General features: G+C 39.1%; 1 protein-coding gene across 1 annotated transcript in view; it reads left to right on the top strand.

Annotated features, from left to right (window-relative positions):
• Positions 1-15,856: 15,856 nt before the first annotated feature.
• The window catches only part of LOC139871327 (conserved oligomeric Golgi complex subunit 8-like), a 132,680-nt gene continuing 131,358 nt past the window's right edge, over positions 15,857-17,178 (top strand). Inside the window, exon 1 of the mRNA XM_071859048.1 lies at positions 15,857-16,049. Within this exon, the coding sequence (XP_071715149.1) occupies positions 15,857-16,049 (193 nt within the window). The remainder of the gene's footprint in view (positions 16,050-17,178) is intronic.

Genomic DNA, 17,178 nt, shown 5'->3' with positions numbered 1-17,178 from the left:
TATTCAAAAATCGATCTCCGCTCGGGTTATCATCAATTAAGGGTTAAGGGGGAAGATGTCTCCAAAACCGCTTTCCGAACTCGTTATGGTAGTTATGAATTCCTTGTCATGCCATTTGGTCTCACTAACGCACCAGCGGTGTTCATGGATCTTATGAACCGCGTGTGCAAACCGTATCTCGACAAATTCGTTATCGTGTTCATCGATGATATTTTGGTCTATTCTAAAAACGAAGAAGAACACGAGGAACATCTACGACTTGTGCTTGAACTTTTAAGACAAGAACAACTCTATGCCAAATTCTCCAAGTGTGAATTTTGGTTGAAGGAAGTTCAATTTCTTGGTCATGTTGTAAGTGATCAAGGTATTAAAGTCGATCCATCAAAAATCGAAGCCATTAGTAAATGGGAAACTCCTACTACTCCTACTCACATTCGTCAATTCTTGGGTCTCGCCGGATACTATCGTAGATTCATCAAAGATTTCTCTTTGGTCGCTCGTCCTCTAACCGCGTTAACTCGTAAGGGAAGAAAATTCGTTTGGGCAACCGAACAAGAATCCGCATTTCAAATCTTGAAAACGAAGCTAACCACCGTTCCTATCTTGTCACTTCCCGAAGGCAACGATGATTTTGTTGTGTATTGCGATGCCTCGAAACATGGTTTTGGGTGTGTGTTGATGCAACGAACGAAAGTCATTTCTTATGCTTCCCGACAACTCAAAATTCATGAACGAAACTACACGACACATGATCTCGAACTCGGAGCCGTTGTCTTTGCACTTAAAATGTGGAGACACTATCTTTATGGAACCAAGAGTACTATCTTTACCGATCACAAAAGTCTCCAACACATCTTCGATCAAAAGCAACTAAACATGAGACAACGAAGGTGGATTGAAACCTTAAACGATTACGATTGCGAGCTTCGTTACCATCCCGGAAAGGCAAATGTAGTAGCCGATGCCTTAAGTCGAAAAGAAAGAGCGGTGCCTCTTCGTGTCCGAGCCTTAAACATCACCATCCACACAAACCTTAATAGCCAAATTCGGGTAGCCCAAGATGAAGCTCTCAAGGATGAAAACATTTCACACGAGCTCTTGAACATTCTCGTCTCTCGATTCGAAACTAAAGAAACCGGACTCCGATATTTCGCCGGAAGGATTTGGGTGCCTAGTTATGGGGACCTACGAAGTCTTATTTTAGATGAAGTCCATAAGTCACGATACTCGATTCACCCCGGTGCCAATAAGATGTAGCACGACCTTAAAGAACAATATTGGTGGCCGAACATCAAAAGGGACGTAGCTACTTATGTTGCCAAGTGTTTGACATGTTCCAAAGTCAAAGCCAAACACCAAAGACCGTCCGGACTACTTCAACAACCCGAGATCCCGCAATGGAAGTGGGAAAGGATAACGATGGATTTTATCACCAAACTACCAAAAACGACGGGCGGTTATGATACTATTTGGGTTATTGTTGACCGTCTCACCAAATCCGCACACTTCCTTGCCATGAAAGAAACGGACAAAATGGAGAAACTTGCACAACTTTACATTAAGGAGATCGTAGCCCGACACGGTATACCTTTATCGATTATCTCCGACCGAGATGGCCGTTTTGTTTCTAGATTTTGGCGTACCTTGCAAGAAGCGTTGGGAACGCGTTTAGACATGAGCACCGCCTATCATCCACAAACCGATGGGCAAAGTGAACGTACAATACAAACCTTGGAGGATATGTTACGAGCTTGTGTTGTCGATTTTGGGAAAGCTTGGGACAAGCACTTACCTCTCGCCGAATTCTCCTACAACAATAGTTATCACGCGAGTATAAAAGCCGCACCTTTTGAAGCGTTATATAGCCGGAAGTGTCGCTCTCCTCTTTGTTGGGCCGAGGTAGGCGACGTGCAAATCACCGGACCCGAACTCATTCACGAAACCACCGAGAAAATCGTTCAAATTCGAGATAGGCTTAGGACGGCCCGAAGTCGTCAAAAGAGCTATACCGACAAACGACGCAACGACCTCGAATTTCAAGTCGGTGACCGAGTAATGTTAAAAGTCACGCCTTGAAAAGGTGTAATCCGTTTTGGGAAATGGGGGAAGCTAAATCCAAGGTATATTGGTCCTTTCGAAATGTTGGAGCGTGTTGGAACCATTGCTTATCGTTTAGATCTTCCACCTCAATTGAGCTCCGTTCATCCTACCTTCCATGTATCTAACTTGAAAAAGTGTCTTGCCGAACCCGATATCGTCATCCCTCTCGAGGAACTTACTATTGATGACAAACTTCATTTTATGGAGGAACCGGTTGAAATTGTGGACACCTCCGTCAAGACATTGAAACAAAGCCGAATTCCGATTGTTAAAGTCCGTTGGAATGCCAAAAGAGGCCCGAGTTTACTTGGGAAAGGCAAGATCAAATGCAAAGGAAATACCCTCATCTATTCCCGGTTCCGGTAACGCAAGATTCCGAGGAAGAAACAACGACTACTACGCCTACTTAAATTTCGCGACGAAATTTATTTTAAGGAGTAGGTAATGTAACATCCCGCCTTTTTCCGTTTACTTTTACGTTTATTTATTTAAAGTCCGTTATATGTTTATAATACCTCCCGTTAATACGCGTTTTAAATTATCTCGTTTAGGTAATTCACGCACCCGATTAAAACTTGACGGACCAATCTTGCCATGTGACCAAACTTTTGACTAGGTCAAAGTGGTCAAACCACTCCCATCCATTCATCTTTTTCATTTTCATTTTTCCTTTTCTCTTCATACTTTCCATTTTTCTTTCAATTCTCCAAACAAAAGAATCATCATCTAAATCCAAGGTAGCGGGTGTCTCACAAAACAAATTACATATTTGGAATCCTTGCAACTTCCTCTTCGATTCCATACCGATTTCATCAAGTTTGGGTAACTTTCTAAAATCACTAGATTTTGTGTTCTTGATGTTTTTAACTTATAAAGTTGTTAATTAGTGTCTATGGCTCAAGTCTAACATGAATATATGATTTATATGTTCGATTTTGTTATTTGAAGTAACTAGCATGAACATAAACTTTGGTGTGTTTGATTTGGTGATTTGGTTGTTTGAATGATGTTAAATGTTATAAATGCATGTATTAAATGTGTTCCTAACATCACTAGCTTCAATTTGATGTGTAGGTTGTTTTAGAAAACTTCATAAACATGATTAGTGATTTTGATGTTGTTGGTTAGGGTTTGATAGAATTGAATGTGAACATTTAATGCATTGAAAGCCATGAATTATTGTTAGTAAGTAGTTAGTTGTATTGTATGCTTGATTATCTACAAAACGGCGTGTTTTATGTATGCATTAAATGCCCGAATCATAAATGTGCACTTGTAAAATTTGAAGCATTAAATGTGTGCATTGATTGATCATTTGATTTGAAAAGTCGATTATTGCAAATAATGTTTTCGGTTGGTGAAATGTGTTTAGTTGGGTTCCTTGTCAAATTAGCTTTCTAACGATATAAGGTGCGAGTTCTAAGTGTTAGCGGTTTGTAAAATATGCTTGAAAGAGTTTTGATTTGGGACTTGAACAATTGAGACTGACCAAGTACCAGCACACGACCAATGCCGCGGCGCGGCAATCCTGGGTCGCGGCGCGACCTAAGCCGTGTCCAGGTTCTGACCTCCTTGGTCAAAATAAGAAAAATGTTTGGCACGCTATGGACCTCCGATTCACATGAGACTTGTTCTAACATGCTTATATATGAATAAAAACCTCAGAAAAATAGTTCGGGACCCGACCCGAACGTGTTGACTTTTTCGTTGACTTTGACCGACCAAAGTTTGACTTTTTGTCAAACTTAACCAAATGATTATGTAACCTTCCTAACTTGTTTCTATACTTGTATCTTGCATGAAACTTGACAAATTGATTCACATGCTACATAATCGAGTCGTAACGAGCCATAGGACTAATTGAACATCTTTGACCTATCGTGTTTACCGTTATTGATACGACCTATTTGTTTAGGTCAAGACTAGCATTATCCTTTGTACACGTTACTTTGTGAAGTACTTTTCATACGTGCACTCAAGGTGAGATCATAGTCCCACTTTTACTCTTTTGAACTTACATTTGGGATGAGAAAACATAAACATTTCTTTTTAACTAAGTGAACACAAGTAGAGGAAAACAAACATTCTACATACGAGTTTAGAACAAAATCCTCAATTCGATTATCATTAGTTACTATTGCAGTGTGTAAGTGTAGGCGTGAACTTATGTTGTATGGCCATATGGGTTTGACAAACCCTCATCTCGGACGGTTCGCTACCGTCTACGGATGAAATATATTTTCAAGAAACAGTGTTGTTCTAGCACTATTAATGGGGTTCAACGGACGGAATGTTAAGCCTTGATAATTGGGTGCTCGTGAATATTAACTTTTAGAATGTATTACTATTTTATCAATGTGCAAATCTTGTGGTTCGACTTACATTTACTCACTTACTTATTTAAACCTATGATTTCACCAACGTTTTCGTAGACAGATTTCCCTATGTTTTTCTCAGGTCCTTGATCATTAGGTGATACATGCTTCCGTACATTTCTTTTTGATACTTGCTTGGATGTCGAGTATACTTGCATATGTGGAGCGTCTTTTGACTACTTTAAACTGTGTCGCACGTGTTTCATTTGTACTTTAAACATCGTTATGTACTAGTTATGGAAACTACTTTTGTAAACTTTGAAACATCTACACTTATGAAATGAATGCGACATATTTTCGGTCAAACTTTGTCTTAAAGACTTATGACCATGTAATGGGACCTACATAGACGGCGCCGTCAAACATGATTTGGTCGGTTCATTACATCAACTTAGGTCCCGTACCGTGGTCATAAGTCTTTAAAACACAGTTTGACCAAAATATGTCGCATTCATTTCAAATGTAAAGATGTTTCAAAGTTTACAATAGTAGTTTAACAACTAGATACGTTACAACGTTTAAGTACAAATGAAACCTATGCGACACAATTTTCAGTAAAGTCAAAAGACGCTCCATGTATGCATGTATACTCGACATCCAAGCAAGTATCAAAATAGTGTGCGGAAGCATGAATCGCTTAGCATTCAAGGACCTGAGAAAACATAGAAAAATCTGTCAACGAAAACGTTGGTGAAATCATAGGTTTAGTAAATATGTTGTATTGAACCACAAGATTTAATGTAAAGTTGATTATCCAAATCGTTTGCATTCCAAAGTTGTTGTACGTTCGCGAGCACCCAATTATCAAGACTTAACTGTTTTACGAACCCCGTTATCATAGTGTTAGAACCTACACTATATCCGAAAATATATTTCATCCGCTAACGGTAGCGAACCTTCCGAATGAGGGCGCGTCAAGCCCGTATGGATCCACACAATATAAGTTCACGTTTACACCCTACAAGTATAACTAATGATAATTGAATTGAGGCTTTCTGTTCTAACTCGCATGTGGAATGTTTGTTTCCGTACTTGTGTTCAAAGTACAAAAATATAAAACGTGTATGTTTCTTATCCCATGATTTAAAGAATAAAAGTTGTTGAAAAGATGGGACTATGATCTCACCTTGAGTGCACGAGTATAAAGGTACTTCACAAAGTAACGTGTGCAAGAACGAATGCTAGTCTTGACCTAAACAAGTAGGTCATATCAATAACAGTAAAACACGGTCGGTCAAAGTTGTTCAATTAGTCCTATGGCTCGTTACGACTCGATTATATAGCATGTGAATCAAGTTGTCAAGTTTCATGCAAGAATCAAGTATAAGGGAAAGGTTATAACGATTAAACAAAGTATTGGTTAAGTTTGAATAAAAGTCAACTTTGGTCAAGTCAAAGTCAACGAAAAAGTCAACACGTTCGGGTCGGGTCTCGGAAAATTTTTCTGAGAAAATTAATCATATATGAGCATGTTAGAACAAGTTACATGTTAATCGGAGGTGCGTAGCATAGTTAGAATTTAACGTGAAAAAGGAAAATTGAACAACCCACAAACGCGGCAAACGCCGCGCCGCGCCAAATGATGGCCGCGCCGCGCCAATGGGCGTGAGCTGATTCCTGGGCTGTTTCAAATGTTCAAGTCTCGAACCAAAATTCACCAATTCACAAATAACGAACCGTAAACATTCAAAACACGTATCTCATATCGTTGGAAAGGTAATTAACGAGGAATACAACTAAACACATTTCATCAACCAAAGCCAACATTTACGATAACCGAAATCTCGTCGAATGATCATTTAATGTTCACTATTTAATGTTTCAAGCTCATAAATGCAAATGATGATTCGGGAACTTAACACACACATATAATACGCCGTTTCGTAGGTAATTATGCATACAATACTACTAAACACTTACAACAACATTGCAAAGCATTTAATGCATCAAAATTCACATTTAAGGCTATCAAACCCTAACCAAAAATCATAAATTGAACAATCATGTTAATGGTGTTTTCCAAGTCAACCTACACATCAAAATGAAGCTAGTGATGCTAGTAACTCATTTAATACATGAACTTTTAACATCTAACAACATTTAAACAACCAAATCTCAAGATCAAACTAGTCACTTCTCAAGTTCAAACTATATGCACAAAATGTCAAGAACGAGCAAACAAATCATATATTCATGTTAGACTCTAGCCATAGACACTAACTAACACTTTTATAAGTCAAAAAACATCAAGAACAAGGAATCTAGAGTTTTTAGAAAGTTACCCAAAAGAGATGAAATTGGTATGGAATTGAAGAGGAAGATGCAAGGATTCCAAATATATAATTTGTTTTGATGCAAGCTTGCTAGATCTATAATGGATGATGAATCTTTGATTTGGGAGTTGAGAGTAAAAAGTGGAAGTAGTAAAGAAAGATGGGAGGTGAAAGAGTGGAGGAAGATGGAGGTTGACCCTTTGACCTAGTCAAGACTTTGGTCACTTGGCAACATTAGTCCCTCAAGTTTAAAAGCGCGTGCGTTAATTAACCAAACGAATTACCTTAAATACGTAGAGTAAACGAGAGATGTTATAATTAAATAACGGCCTTTAAAATAATTAAACGGAAAGTAAACGGAAAAAGGCGGGTTGTTACATTACCTACTCCTTAAAAGAAATTTCATCCCAAAATTTAGGTAGATGTAGTAGGTGTTGCTTCCTTCTCGAGATCTTGCGTTGCCAACTCTACGAATAAGTGAGGATACTTTCTTTGCATTCGATCTAGTCTTTCCCAAGTAAACTCGGGTCCTCTTTTTGGCATTCCAACATATTTTGACAATCGGGATTTTACTTTGTTTTAGCGTCTTGATGGAGTGGTCCACAATTTCAACCGGTTCTTCCACGAAATGAAGTTTGTCATCAATGGTAAGCTCCTTGAGAGGGATAACGAGTTTGGGCTCGGTAAGGCACTTCTTCAAGTTTGATACATGGAAAGTAGGATGGACGGAGCTCAATTGAGTCGGAAGATCTAAACGGTAAGCAACGGGTCCAATATGCTCCAAGATTTCAAAAGGACCAATATAACGCGGATTTAGTTTTCCACGTTTCTCGAAACGGATTACACCTTTTCAAGGTGCGACTTTTAACATTACACGATCGCCTACTTGGAACTCGAGATCTTTTCGTCTAATGTTGGCATAGCTCTTTTGACGACTACGGGCCGTCCTGAGCCTATCTCGGATTTGAACGATCTTCTCGGTTGTTTCATGAATGAGTTCGGGTCCGGTGATTTTCTTGTCACCTACTTCGGCCCAACAAATAGGAGAATGACATTTGCGGCCATATAACGCTTCTAAAGGTGCGACGTTAATGCTCGCGTGATAACTATTGTTGTAAGAGAATTCAGCTAGAGGCAAATGCTTTTCCCAAGCTTTTCCGAAATCGATAACGCAAGCTCGTAACATGTCTTCCAAGGTTTGAATCGTGCATTCGCTTTGTCCGTCAGTTTGTGGATGATATGCGGTGCTCATGTCTAAACGGGTTCCCAAGGCTTCTTGCAAGGCACCCCAAAATCTAGAAGCGAAACGGGCATCTCGGTCGGAAATGATCGATAAGGGTACACCGTGACGGGATACAATTTCCTTTATATACAATTGTGCAAGTTTGTGCATTTTGTCGGTTTCCTTCATGGCTAGGAAGCGGGCGGATTTGGTGAGACGGTAAATAATAACCCAAATGGTATCCTAATCGCCCGCCGTTTTTGGTAGTTTTGTGATAAAGTCCATCGTTATTCTTTCCCACTTCCATTGCGGGATTTCGGGTTGTTGAAGTAACCCGGATGGCCTTTGATGTTCGGCTTTGACTTTGGAGCATGTTAAACACTTTCTCACATAAGTAGCAACGTTCCTTTTAATGTTCGTCCACCAATATTGTTCTTTGAGATCGTGGTACATCTTACCAGCACCGGGATGAATCGAATACCTTGACTTATGGGCTTCGTCTAGAATAAGGCTTCGTAAATCCCCATAACTAGGCACCCAAATTCTTCCGACAAAATATCGGAGTACGGTCTCCTTAACTTCGAATCGAGAGATGAGAACGTTCAAGTGTTCATGTGAAATATTTTCATCTTTGAGAGCCTCATCTTAGGCTACCCGGATTTGGCTATTGAGATTGGTGTGGATGGTGATGTTTAAGGCTCGGACACGAAGAGACACCATTCTTTCCTTTCGGCTCAAGGCATCGGCTACTACATTTGCCTTCCCGGGGTGGTAACGAAGTTCACAATCATAATCGTTCAATGTTTCGATCCACCGTTGTTGTCTCATGTTTAGTTGTTTTTGATCGAAGATGTGTTGGAGGCTTTTGTGGTCGGTGAAGATGGTACTTTTGGTCCCGTAAAGATAGTGTCTCCACATTTTGAGTGCAAAGACAACGGCTCCGAGTTCGAGATCATGTGTCGTGTAGTTCCGTTCATGAATTTTTAATTGTCGAGAGGCATAAGCAATGACTTTCTTTTGTTGCATCAATACGCACCCAAAATCATGTTTTGAGGCATCGCAATATACAACAAAATCATCATTGCCTTCGGGAAGAGACAAGATAGGAGCGGTGGTTAACTTTTTCTTCAAGATTTGAAATGCGGACTCTTGTTCGGTTGCCCAAATGAATTTCTTGCCCTTGTGAGTTAACGCGGTTAGAGGACGTGCAACCAAAGAGAAATCTTCGATGAACCTACGATAATACCCGGCGAGGCCTAAGAATTGACGAATGTGAGTAGGAGTAGTAGGGGTTTCCCATTTACTAATAGCTTCGATTTTTGCGGGATTGACCTTAATCCCTTGATCGCTTACAACATGACCAAGAAATTGAACTTCCTTCAACCAAAATTCACACTTGGAGAATTTGGCATAGAGTCGTTATTGTCTCAAGAGTTCAAGCTCGAGTCGGAGGTGTTGTTTATGTTCTTCTTCGCTTTTTGAATAGACCAAGATATCATCTATGAACACTATAACGAATTTGTCGAGATACGGCTTGCACACGCGGTTCATAAGATCCATGAACACCGCTGGTGCATTAGTTAACCCGAATGGCATTACAAGAAACTCATAACTACCACAACGTGTCCAGAAAGCAGTTTTGGAGATATCTTCCCCCTTAACCCTTAGTTGATGATAACCCGAGCGGAGATCGATTTTTGAATATACACAAGACCCTTGTAGTTGATCGAAGAGGTCATCGATGCGTGGAAGAGGATATTGGTTATTAACCGTCAATTTATTTAGTTCACGATAGTCGATGCATATTCGTAGGGATCCATCTTTCTTTTTAACGAATAAAATCGGAGTGCCCCATGGTGAATGGCTAGATTGGATAAAACCACGGTCAAGTAGTTCTTGAAATTGACTTTGTAATTCTTGCATTTTGGATGGAGTAAGTCTATACGGTGCACGTGCTACGGGTGCGGCTCCCGGAATAAGATCGATTTGGAATACAACCGGTCGATGAGGTGGAAGACCCGACAATTCTTCGGGAAAGACATCGGAAAAGTCATCAAAAAAGTCACTAACAATTGGCACATCATCGATATGCTTCTCATCGGTCTCGACTTTCTTAACGTGGGCTAGGATCGCAAAATACCCTTTACGAAGATATTTTTCAACTTTAAGGCACGAGACGAGGTTGAGTCCGGTGCAACTCTTATCGCCATAGACAATCAAATGTTCACCGTTCTCGATAGGAATTTGACTTACTTTAAGATCACAAAGGATGTGAGATTTCATTTTGGCTAACCAATCCATACCAATTATTACATCGAAGCTCCCTAGTTCTATATGTATCAAGTCAATTTCAAACTCTTTACCCAATAAGTTTAACGTACACCCCCGATAAAATTTGTCGGCACTCAATAGTTTCTCGTTGGCCACTTTAATGGTATAAGTAGTATCTAGTGGGAGTGGTGGAGTGCAAAAAGAATGGATCAAAGTCTTGGATACAAAACTCTTGTCGGCACCCGAATCGAATAAGCAAGAAACATAAGAGTTGTTGAGAAGAAACGTACCCGTGACTAGTTCATTGTCATCTCGGGCCACCTCGGTGTTAATGTTGAAAGCTCAGCCGCGTGCATTGGGGTTAGCTTTCTTCTTTGGGCATGCGTTCTTATAATGACCCGGTTGGCCACATTCATAGCAAACACCCGTTTTTGGTGCATTGGGCCCCTTTTGAGCGACGGGAGCGGTATTTCTACACTCGTTGGCCACAAGGCCACTTCTTTGATATTTGTTGCAAAATGGCTTGCCACATTCACCGTAATGATGTTTGTGGCACTTGTTGCAAAAAGGTTGATTTCCGGCATAACCTTTCTTACCGTCGGAAGTGAAAGGCTTCTTGGTGAAGTTGTTGTTGTTGTAGTTGCTTGATTGAGGGGCTTCCTAATTTCTTTTGTTGCCACCCAATTTATCCTCGGCCTTTGGTGCCAGCACATCAATTTCATCCACCGTTTCTATCAATTGGCAGGCCATCTTGAAAGCCTCTTGTAGGTTAGCGGGTTTGGATGACATTACCCCGTGTTTAATGCTCTTAGGGAGGCCATCCATGTAAAGTTCAACCCTTAGGGACTCGGGAGTCACGAGGGCCGGACACATTAAGGCTAGCTCGGCAAACCGTCGATTATAAGCTTTGAGGTCATTTCGGACCGTTTTTAAACTTCTTAGCTCGTTTTTGAGCCTTCGGGTCTCTTCACGTGGGAGATATTCGATGATCATCTTTTCCCTTAAATCAGCCCAAGAGAGAGCGTGGGCTTCATCGGTACCCACCGATTGCACAAACGTGTTCCACCAAGTGAGAGCGATACCGGCGAAAGTGTGAGTGGAATACTTGACCTTGTCTTGGTCCCGGAAACCGCTTATGCTAAAAACGGCTTCCGTTTGCTCAAACCATCGGGTGAGAGCAACCAGTCCCCCAGTTCCATCGAAAGTGTGAGGTTGCACCCCATGAAATTCTTGTAGGAGCATCTTTCGTTTGAATTATTGGCTCCATGGTTGTTGTTGTTGTGGTTGTTGTTATTGTTGTTGGAGGAGTGACCGGCCATGGCCGCATCTACGGCGGTGGCTATCATTCGTTGAAGAGCTTGTTCGGGAGTTTCGGGAGGAGTATTGCATTGACCTCGGCGAGCCATTGTTCCTTCAAGACACAAGAATATCATTGATTAGTATTCTCAAAAATACTAATCGTGATATGGAATAAAGATAGAGAGAAAATTTTCCTTGACCCGCCCTAAATTCTTTATGTCATAATGTCGGAATGTCCATATGAGTCACCGTAATATAATCCCGGCAATTATATTACCCTAATTCATATGTGCATTTGACATTACCTCATAAGGTCAAGATGGCGTGTCAATCAAATTAAACAACGTGAGATTAAGATGAAATAGGAGTCAGATATGAATAGAAGAGTTCAAGTATAAATGCACAAGTAGTCAAGCAAGTCCTACTTCAAGTCTATATGCCGGTTGTAGTCTAGACTCACTAATGCACCCTATGACTCGGGGTTGACACCAATGAACTCTAAATCCCTACAACCAACGTTCTGATACCACATGTGACGACCCGATAAAATCGTCATTGACGGCGCCGTCAACTTAGGTCCCGTAACGTGGTCATAAGTCTTTAAAACACAGTTTGACCAAAATATGTCGCATTCATTTCAAATGTAAAGATGTTTCAAAGTTTACAATAGTAGTTTAACAACTAGATACGTTACAACATTTAAGTACAAATGAAACCTATGTGACACAATTTTCAGTAAAGTCAAAAGACGCTCCATGTATGCATGTATACTCGACATCTAAGCAAGTATCAAAATAGTGTGCGGAAGCATGAATCACTTAGCATTCAAGGACCTGAGAAAACATAGAAAAATCTGTCAACGAAAACGTTGGTGAAATCATAGGTTTAGTAAATATGTTGTATTGAACCACAATATTTAATGTAAAGTTGATTATCCAAATCGTTTGCATTCCAAAGTTGTTGTACGTTCGTGAGCACCCAATTATCAAGACTTAACTGTTTTATGAACCCCGTTATCATAGTGTTAGAACCTACACTATAGCCGAAAATATATTTCATCCGCTAATGGTAGCGAACCGTCCGAATGAGGGCGCGTCAAGCCCGTACGGATCCATACAACATAAGTTCACGTTTACACCCTACAAGCATAACTAATGATAATTGAATTGAGGCTTTCTGTTCTAACTCGCATGTGGAATGTTTGTTTCCGTACTTGTGTTCAAAGTACAAAAGTATAAAACGTGTATGTTTCTCATCCCATGATTTAAAGAATAAAAGTTGTTGAAAAGATGGGACTACGATCTCACCTTGAGTGCACGAGTATAAAGGTACTTCACAAAGTAACGTGTGCAAGAACGAATTCTAGTCTTGACCTAAACAAGTAGGTCGTATCAATAACGGTAAAACACGGTCGGTCAAAGTTGTTCAATTAGTCCTATGGCTCGTTACGACTCGATTATATAGCATGTGAATCAAGTTATCAAGTTTCATGCAAGAATCAAGTATAAGGGAAAGGTTATAATGATTAAACAAAGTATTGGTTAAGTTTGAATAAAATTCAACTTTGGTCAAGTCAAAGTCAATGAAAAAGTCAACACGTTCGGGTCGGGTCTCGGACAATTTTTCTGAGCTAATTAATCATATATGAGCATGTTAGAACAAGTTACATGTTAATTGGAGGTGCGTAGCATAGTTAGAATTTAACGTGAAAAAGGAAAATTGAACAGCCCACAAACGCGGCAAACATCGCGCCACGCCAAATGATGGTCGTGCTGCGCCAACGGGCGTGAGCTGATTCTTGGGCTGTTTCAAATGTTTAAGTCTCGAACCAAAATTCAGCAATTCACAAATAACGAACTGTAAACATTCAAAACACGTATCTCATATCGTTGGAAAGGTAATTTAACGAGGAATACAACTAAACACATTTCATCAACCAAAGCCAACATTTACGATAACTGAAATCTCGTCGAATGATCATTTAATGCTCACTATTTAATGTTTCAAGCTCATAAATGCAAATGATGATTCGGGAACTTAACACACATATATAATACGCTGTTTCATAGGTAATTATGCATACAATCTACTAAACACTTACAACAATATTGCAAAGCATTTAATGCATCAAAATTCACATTTAAGGCTATCAAACCCTAACCAAAAATCATAAATTCAACAAAAATGTTAATGGAGTTTTCCAAGTCAACCTACACATCAAAATGAAGCTAGTGATGCTAGTAACACATTTAATACATGAACTTTTAACATCTAACAACATTTAAACAACCAAATCTCAAGATCAAACTAGTCACTTTTCAAGTTCAAGCTATATGCACAAAATGTCAAGAACGAGCAAACAAATCATATATTCATGTTAGACTCGAGCCATAGACACTAACTAACACTTTTATAAGTCAAAAACATCAAGAATAAGGAATCTAGAGTTTTTAGAAAGTTACCCAAAAGAGATGAAGTTGGTATGGAATTGAAGAGGAAGATGTAAGGATTCCAAATATGTAATTTGTTTTGATGCAAGCTTGCTAGATCTATAATGGATGATGAATCTTTGATTTGGGAGTTGAGAGTAAAAAGTGGAAGTAGTAAAGAAAGATGGAAGGTGAATGAGTGGAGGAAGATGGAGGTTGACCCTTTGACCTAGTCAAGACTTTGGTCACTTGGCAACATTAGTCTCTCAAGTTTAAAAGTGGGTGCATGAATTAACCAAACGAATTACCTTAAATACGTAGAGTAAACGAGAGATGCTATAATTAAATAACAGCCTTTAAAATAATTAAACGGAAAGTAAACTGAAAAAGGCGGGTTGTTACCGTTATTTCTATTAAACTTTTCATAAATTGAATCCCAAAAGTCAAAAGCTTTTGAGAGTTTCCTTTTCTCGAATCTTCGGACACGTCAATCCAACATGTTGCTATCCACGCTTCCTCTTCGGCATCCCACATATTTTTCTTGTATATTTCTTTTTTCGATGAACCTACATAAATACATATACAAAAATACATAAACAATACATATTACAAATACTTATACACGAAATACATATATGTACATATACATGAAATACATATATAAAATATGTATACTACATATACATATACACGAAATACATATATAACATTACATATATAAAAATTAAATAGAATATACATACTACATATACATATACACGAAATTCATATATAACATTACATATATAAAAATTAAATAAAATATTCATACTACATATACATATACAAGGAATACATATATAACATTATATATATAAAATTAAATAAAATATACATACTACATATAAAAATTAATAAACTATATATATAAAGTATATAATATAAATAATAAAAATATGATACCACCGATTTTTTTCTTATGGCTTCGTTTCTTTCGAGTAGGCATGCGGTTGCGATTGTGATTGCGTTTGTTGTTGGGATTGCCTTTGCGGTTCGGATGTTGGTTGCGTTTGTTGGTGACCCGAAGTGAACATATTTATGTTGATGCAACATTTGTTGTAAGTTATATTGTTTAATTTGTAGTTGTTGTTGTTGCATAAGTTGTTGTTGTTCAAGAGTCAATCGTTGATTCAGATAGAAACTTTGAAAGTTAGGATATGGTGAAGCGTTCGGGTTGGATGAAGAGGCACCAAAGGTGTTCGGGTAAGATGAACCACCATATGTGTTGGGGATGGAAGAAGATCCTCCGTAGAGTAAATTGGTAAAAGAATTCGGTAAACCGGAGAAATCGTTTTCCTTTTCGTTAAAATTTGAGTTTGAGTTATTGTTGGTGTTTGCCATTTGATTGAAAAAAATTAAGATTAAATAAAATAATTTTTTTTAATTTAAATTTAACACCCCCCCCCCCCCAAACGGATACCCCAACTTCTCGATTTTCTGGTCCAATCATGCATCGCCACGTACCCTTGCCGCTCCTTTCTCCTCTGCGTGATTCCCAGACAAATGCCCCGGAACTTACGCCCTCAAACGCCCATTCCATTATTTGTGGAGGCGTCTCGTGACACATGGAAGACGGTGGAGAGAATGCTGCCGCGTTATCTATGGTTTAAACCATCACTCTTCTAACATCAAATACAAAGTACACCAATGTTACATTCAAAATGGAACAACTCTTCTTCATTAGAAATTACTCGCCACATAGTCTGAAAATTGGATACTCATAAACTTGAGGGACTAAACATGTCAATTATTGAAATTAAACACTGCACAATAGACTGTACCTGGGACACAAATCCCCGTACCTGATTTAAATCGGAAAATAAGAGAATAGGATCCGAATCCACAAAAATGGATCCCAGAAGTCCATCCGCCATTGAATTATCAGCAACAATGGCGGAACTGCTACAGTTAGCTTTCGTTTCTCAACGACCGTACGTATCCGAACTTCTTTCATTCACACTCGATCGATTACACATGGAACCGGAGCTTCTACGCGTCGATGCCGAACGAATTCGGAGACAGATGTTGGGGTATCTATTAAGTCTAGAACATTAAACTTAACCTTCAAGATAAACTTGATTAACAAGTTAACAAATCCTAATTGGAAATAAATCTAAATAAATCATAATTAATAATAGGAAAGACTTGGTGCTTAAGTCTTGCATACGTGATATGCATCTCAACACTCCCCCGCAAGTTAGAATGTGAAGATCTCGAACATCCAACTTGGCACATAAGAATTCCATCGGTAGTCTCCTCCACCTTTTTATCCATCGCTGCCTTAACAGAACTTCTAGACTGCGACTATCCAACTGGTAAAGGTTCCTCCTTTGGATTTTTATCAGAGACGGATACTCTGTATTTGGTTCTTGACCAGAGACGAATACTCTGTTTTTGATTCTTGATCAGAGACGAATACTCTGTGTTTGGTTCTTGATCAAAGATGAATACTCTATTTTTGATTTTTGATCATCAAGCTCCGAACATGAACCCAGTTCATTCTTAAACGTTGTTTGGTTCGCCCGGAGTTTTCATCTTCCCGACTTGAACCCAGTCTTCTTCGACCTTCATTGGTTCACCGAGGAGTATTCTGTAGCGACCCGACAAAATCGTCATTGACGGCGCCGTCTACTTAGGTCCCGTTACGTGGTCATAAGTCTTTAAAACAACGTTTGACCAAAATATGTCGCATTCATTTCAATTATAAAGATGTTTCAAAGTTTACAAAGTAGTTCGACGACCAAACATGTTACAACATTTTAAGTATAATTGAAACCTATGCGACACAAATTAAGTTAAGTCAAAAGACGCTCCACGTATGCATGTATACTCGAGATCCAAGCAAGTATCAAAAATAATGTGCGGAAGCATGTATCACCTAGCGTTCAAGGACCTGAGAAAACATATAGAAAACTGTCAACGAAAAACGTTGGTGAAATCATAGGTGTATTAGTAACGTTGTTTTTGAACCACAAGATTTAATGTAGTTGATTATCCAAATCGTTTGTATTCCAAAAGTATGTTCGCGAGCACCCAATTATCAAGATTTAACTGTTTTGTACCCTGTTACGTAGTGTTAGAACATACACTATACTCGAAAATATATTTCATCCGCTAACGGTAGCGAACCGTCCGAATGAAGGCTCGTCAAGCCCAATGTGATCACATAA

Source organism: Rutidosis leptorrhynchoides, chromosome 10 (genome assembly GCF_046630445.1).
Source record: "Rutidosis leptorrhynchoides isolate AG116_Rl617_1_P2 chromosome 10, CSIRO_AGI_Rlap_v1, whole genome shotgun sequence".
Lineage (NCBI taxonomy): Eukaryota > Viridiplantae > Streptophyta > Magnoliopsida > Asterales > Asteraceae > Rutidosis > Rutidosis leptorrhynchoides.
Note: the sequence above shows the minus strand (reverse complement) of the source record. Positions and strands in the feature narration are given on the sequence as shown.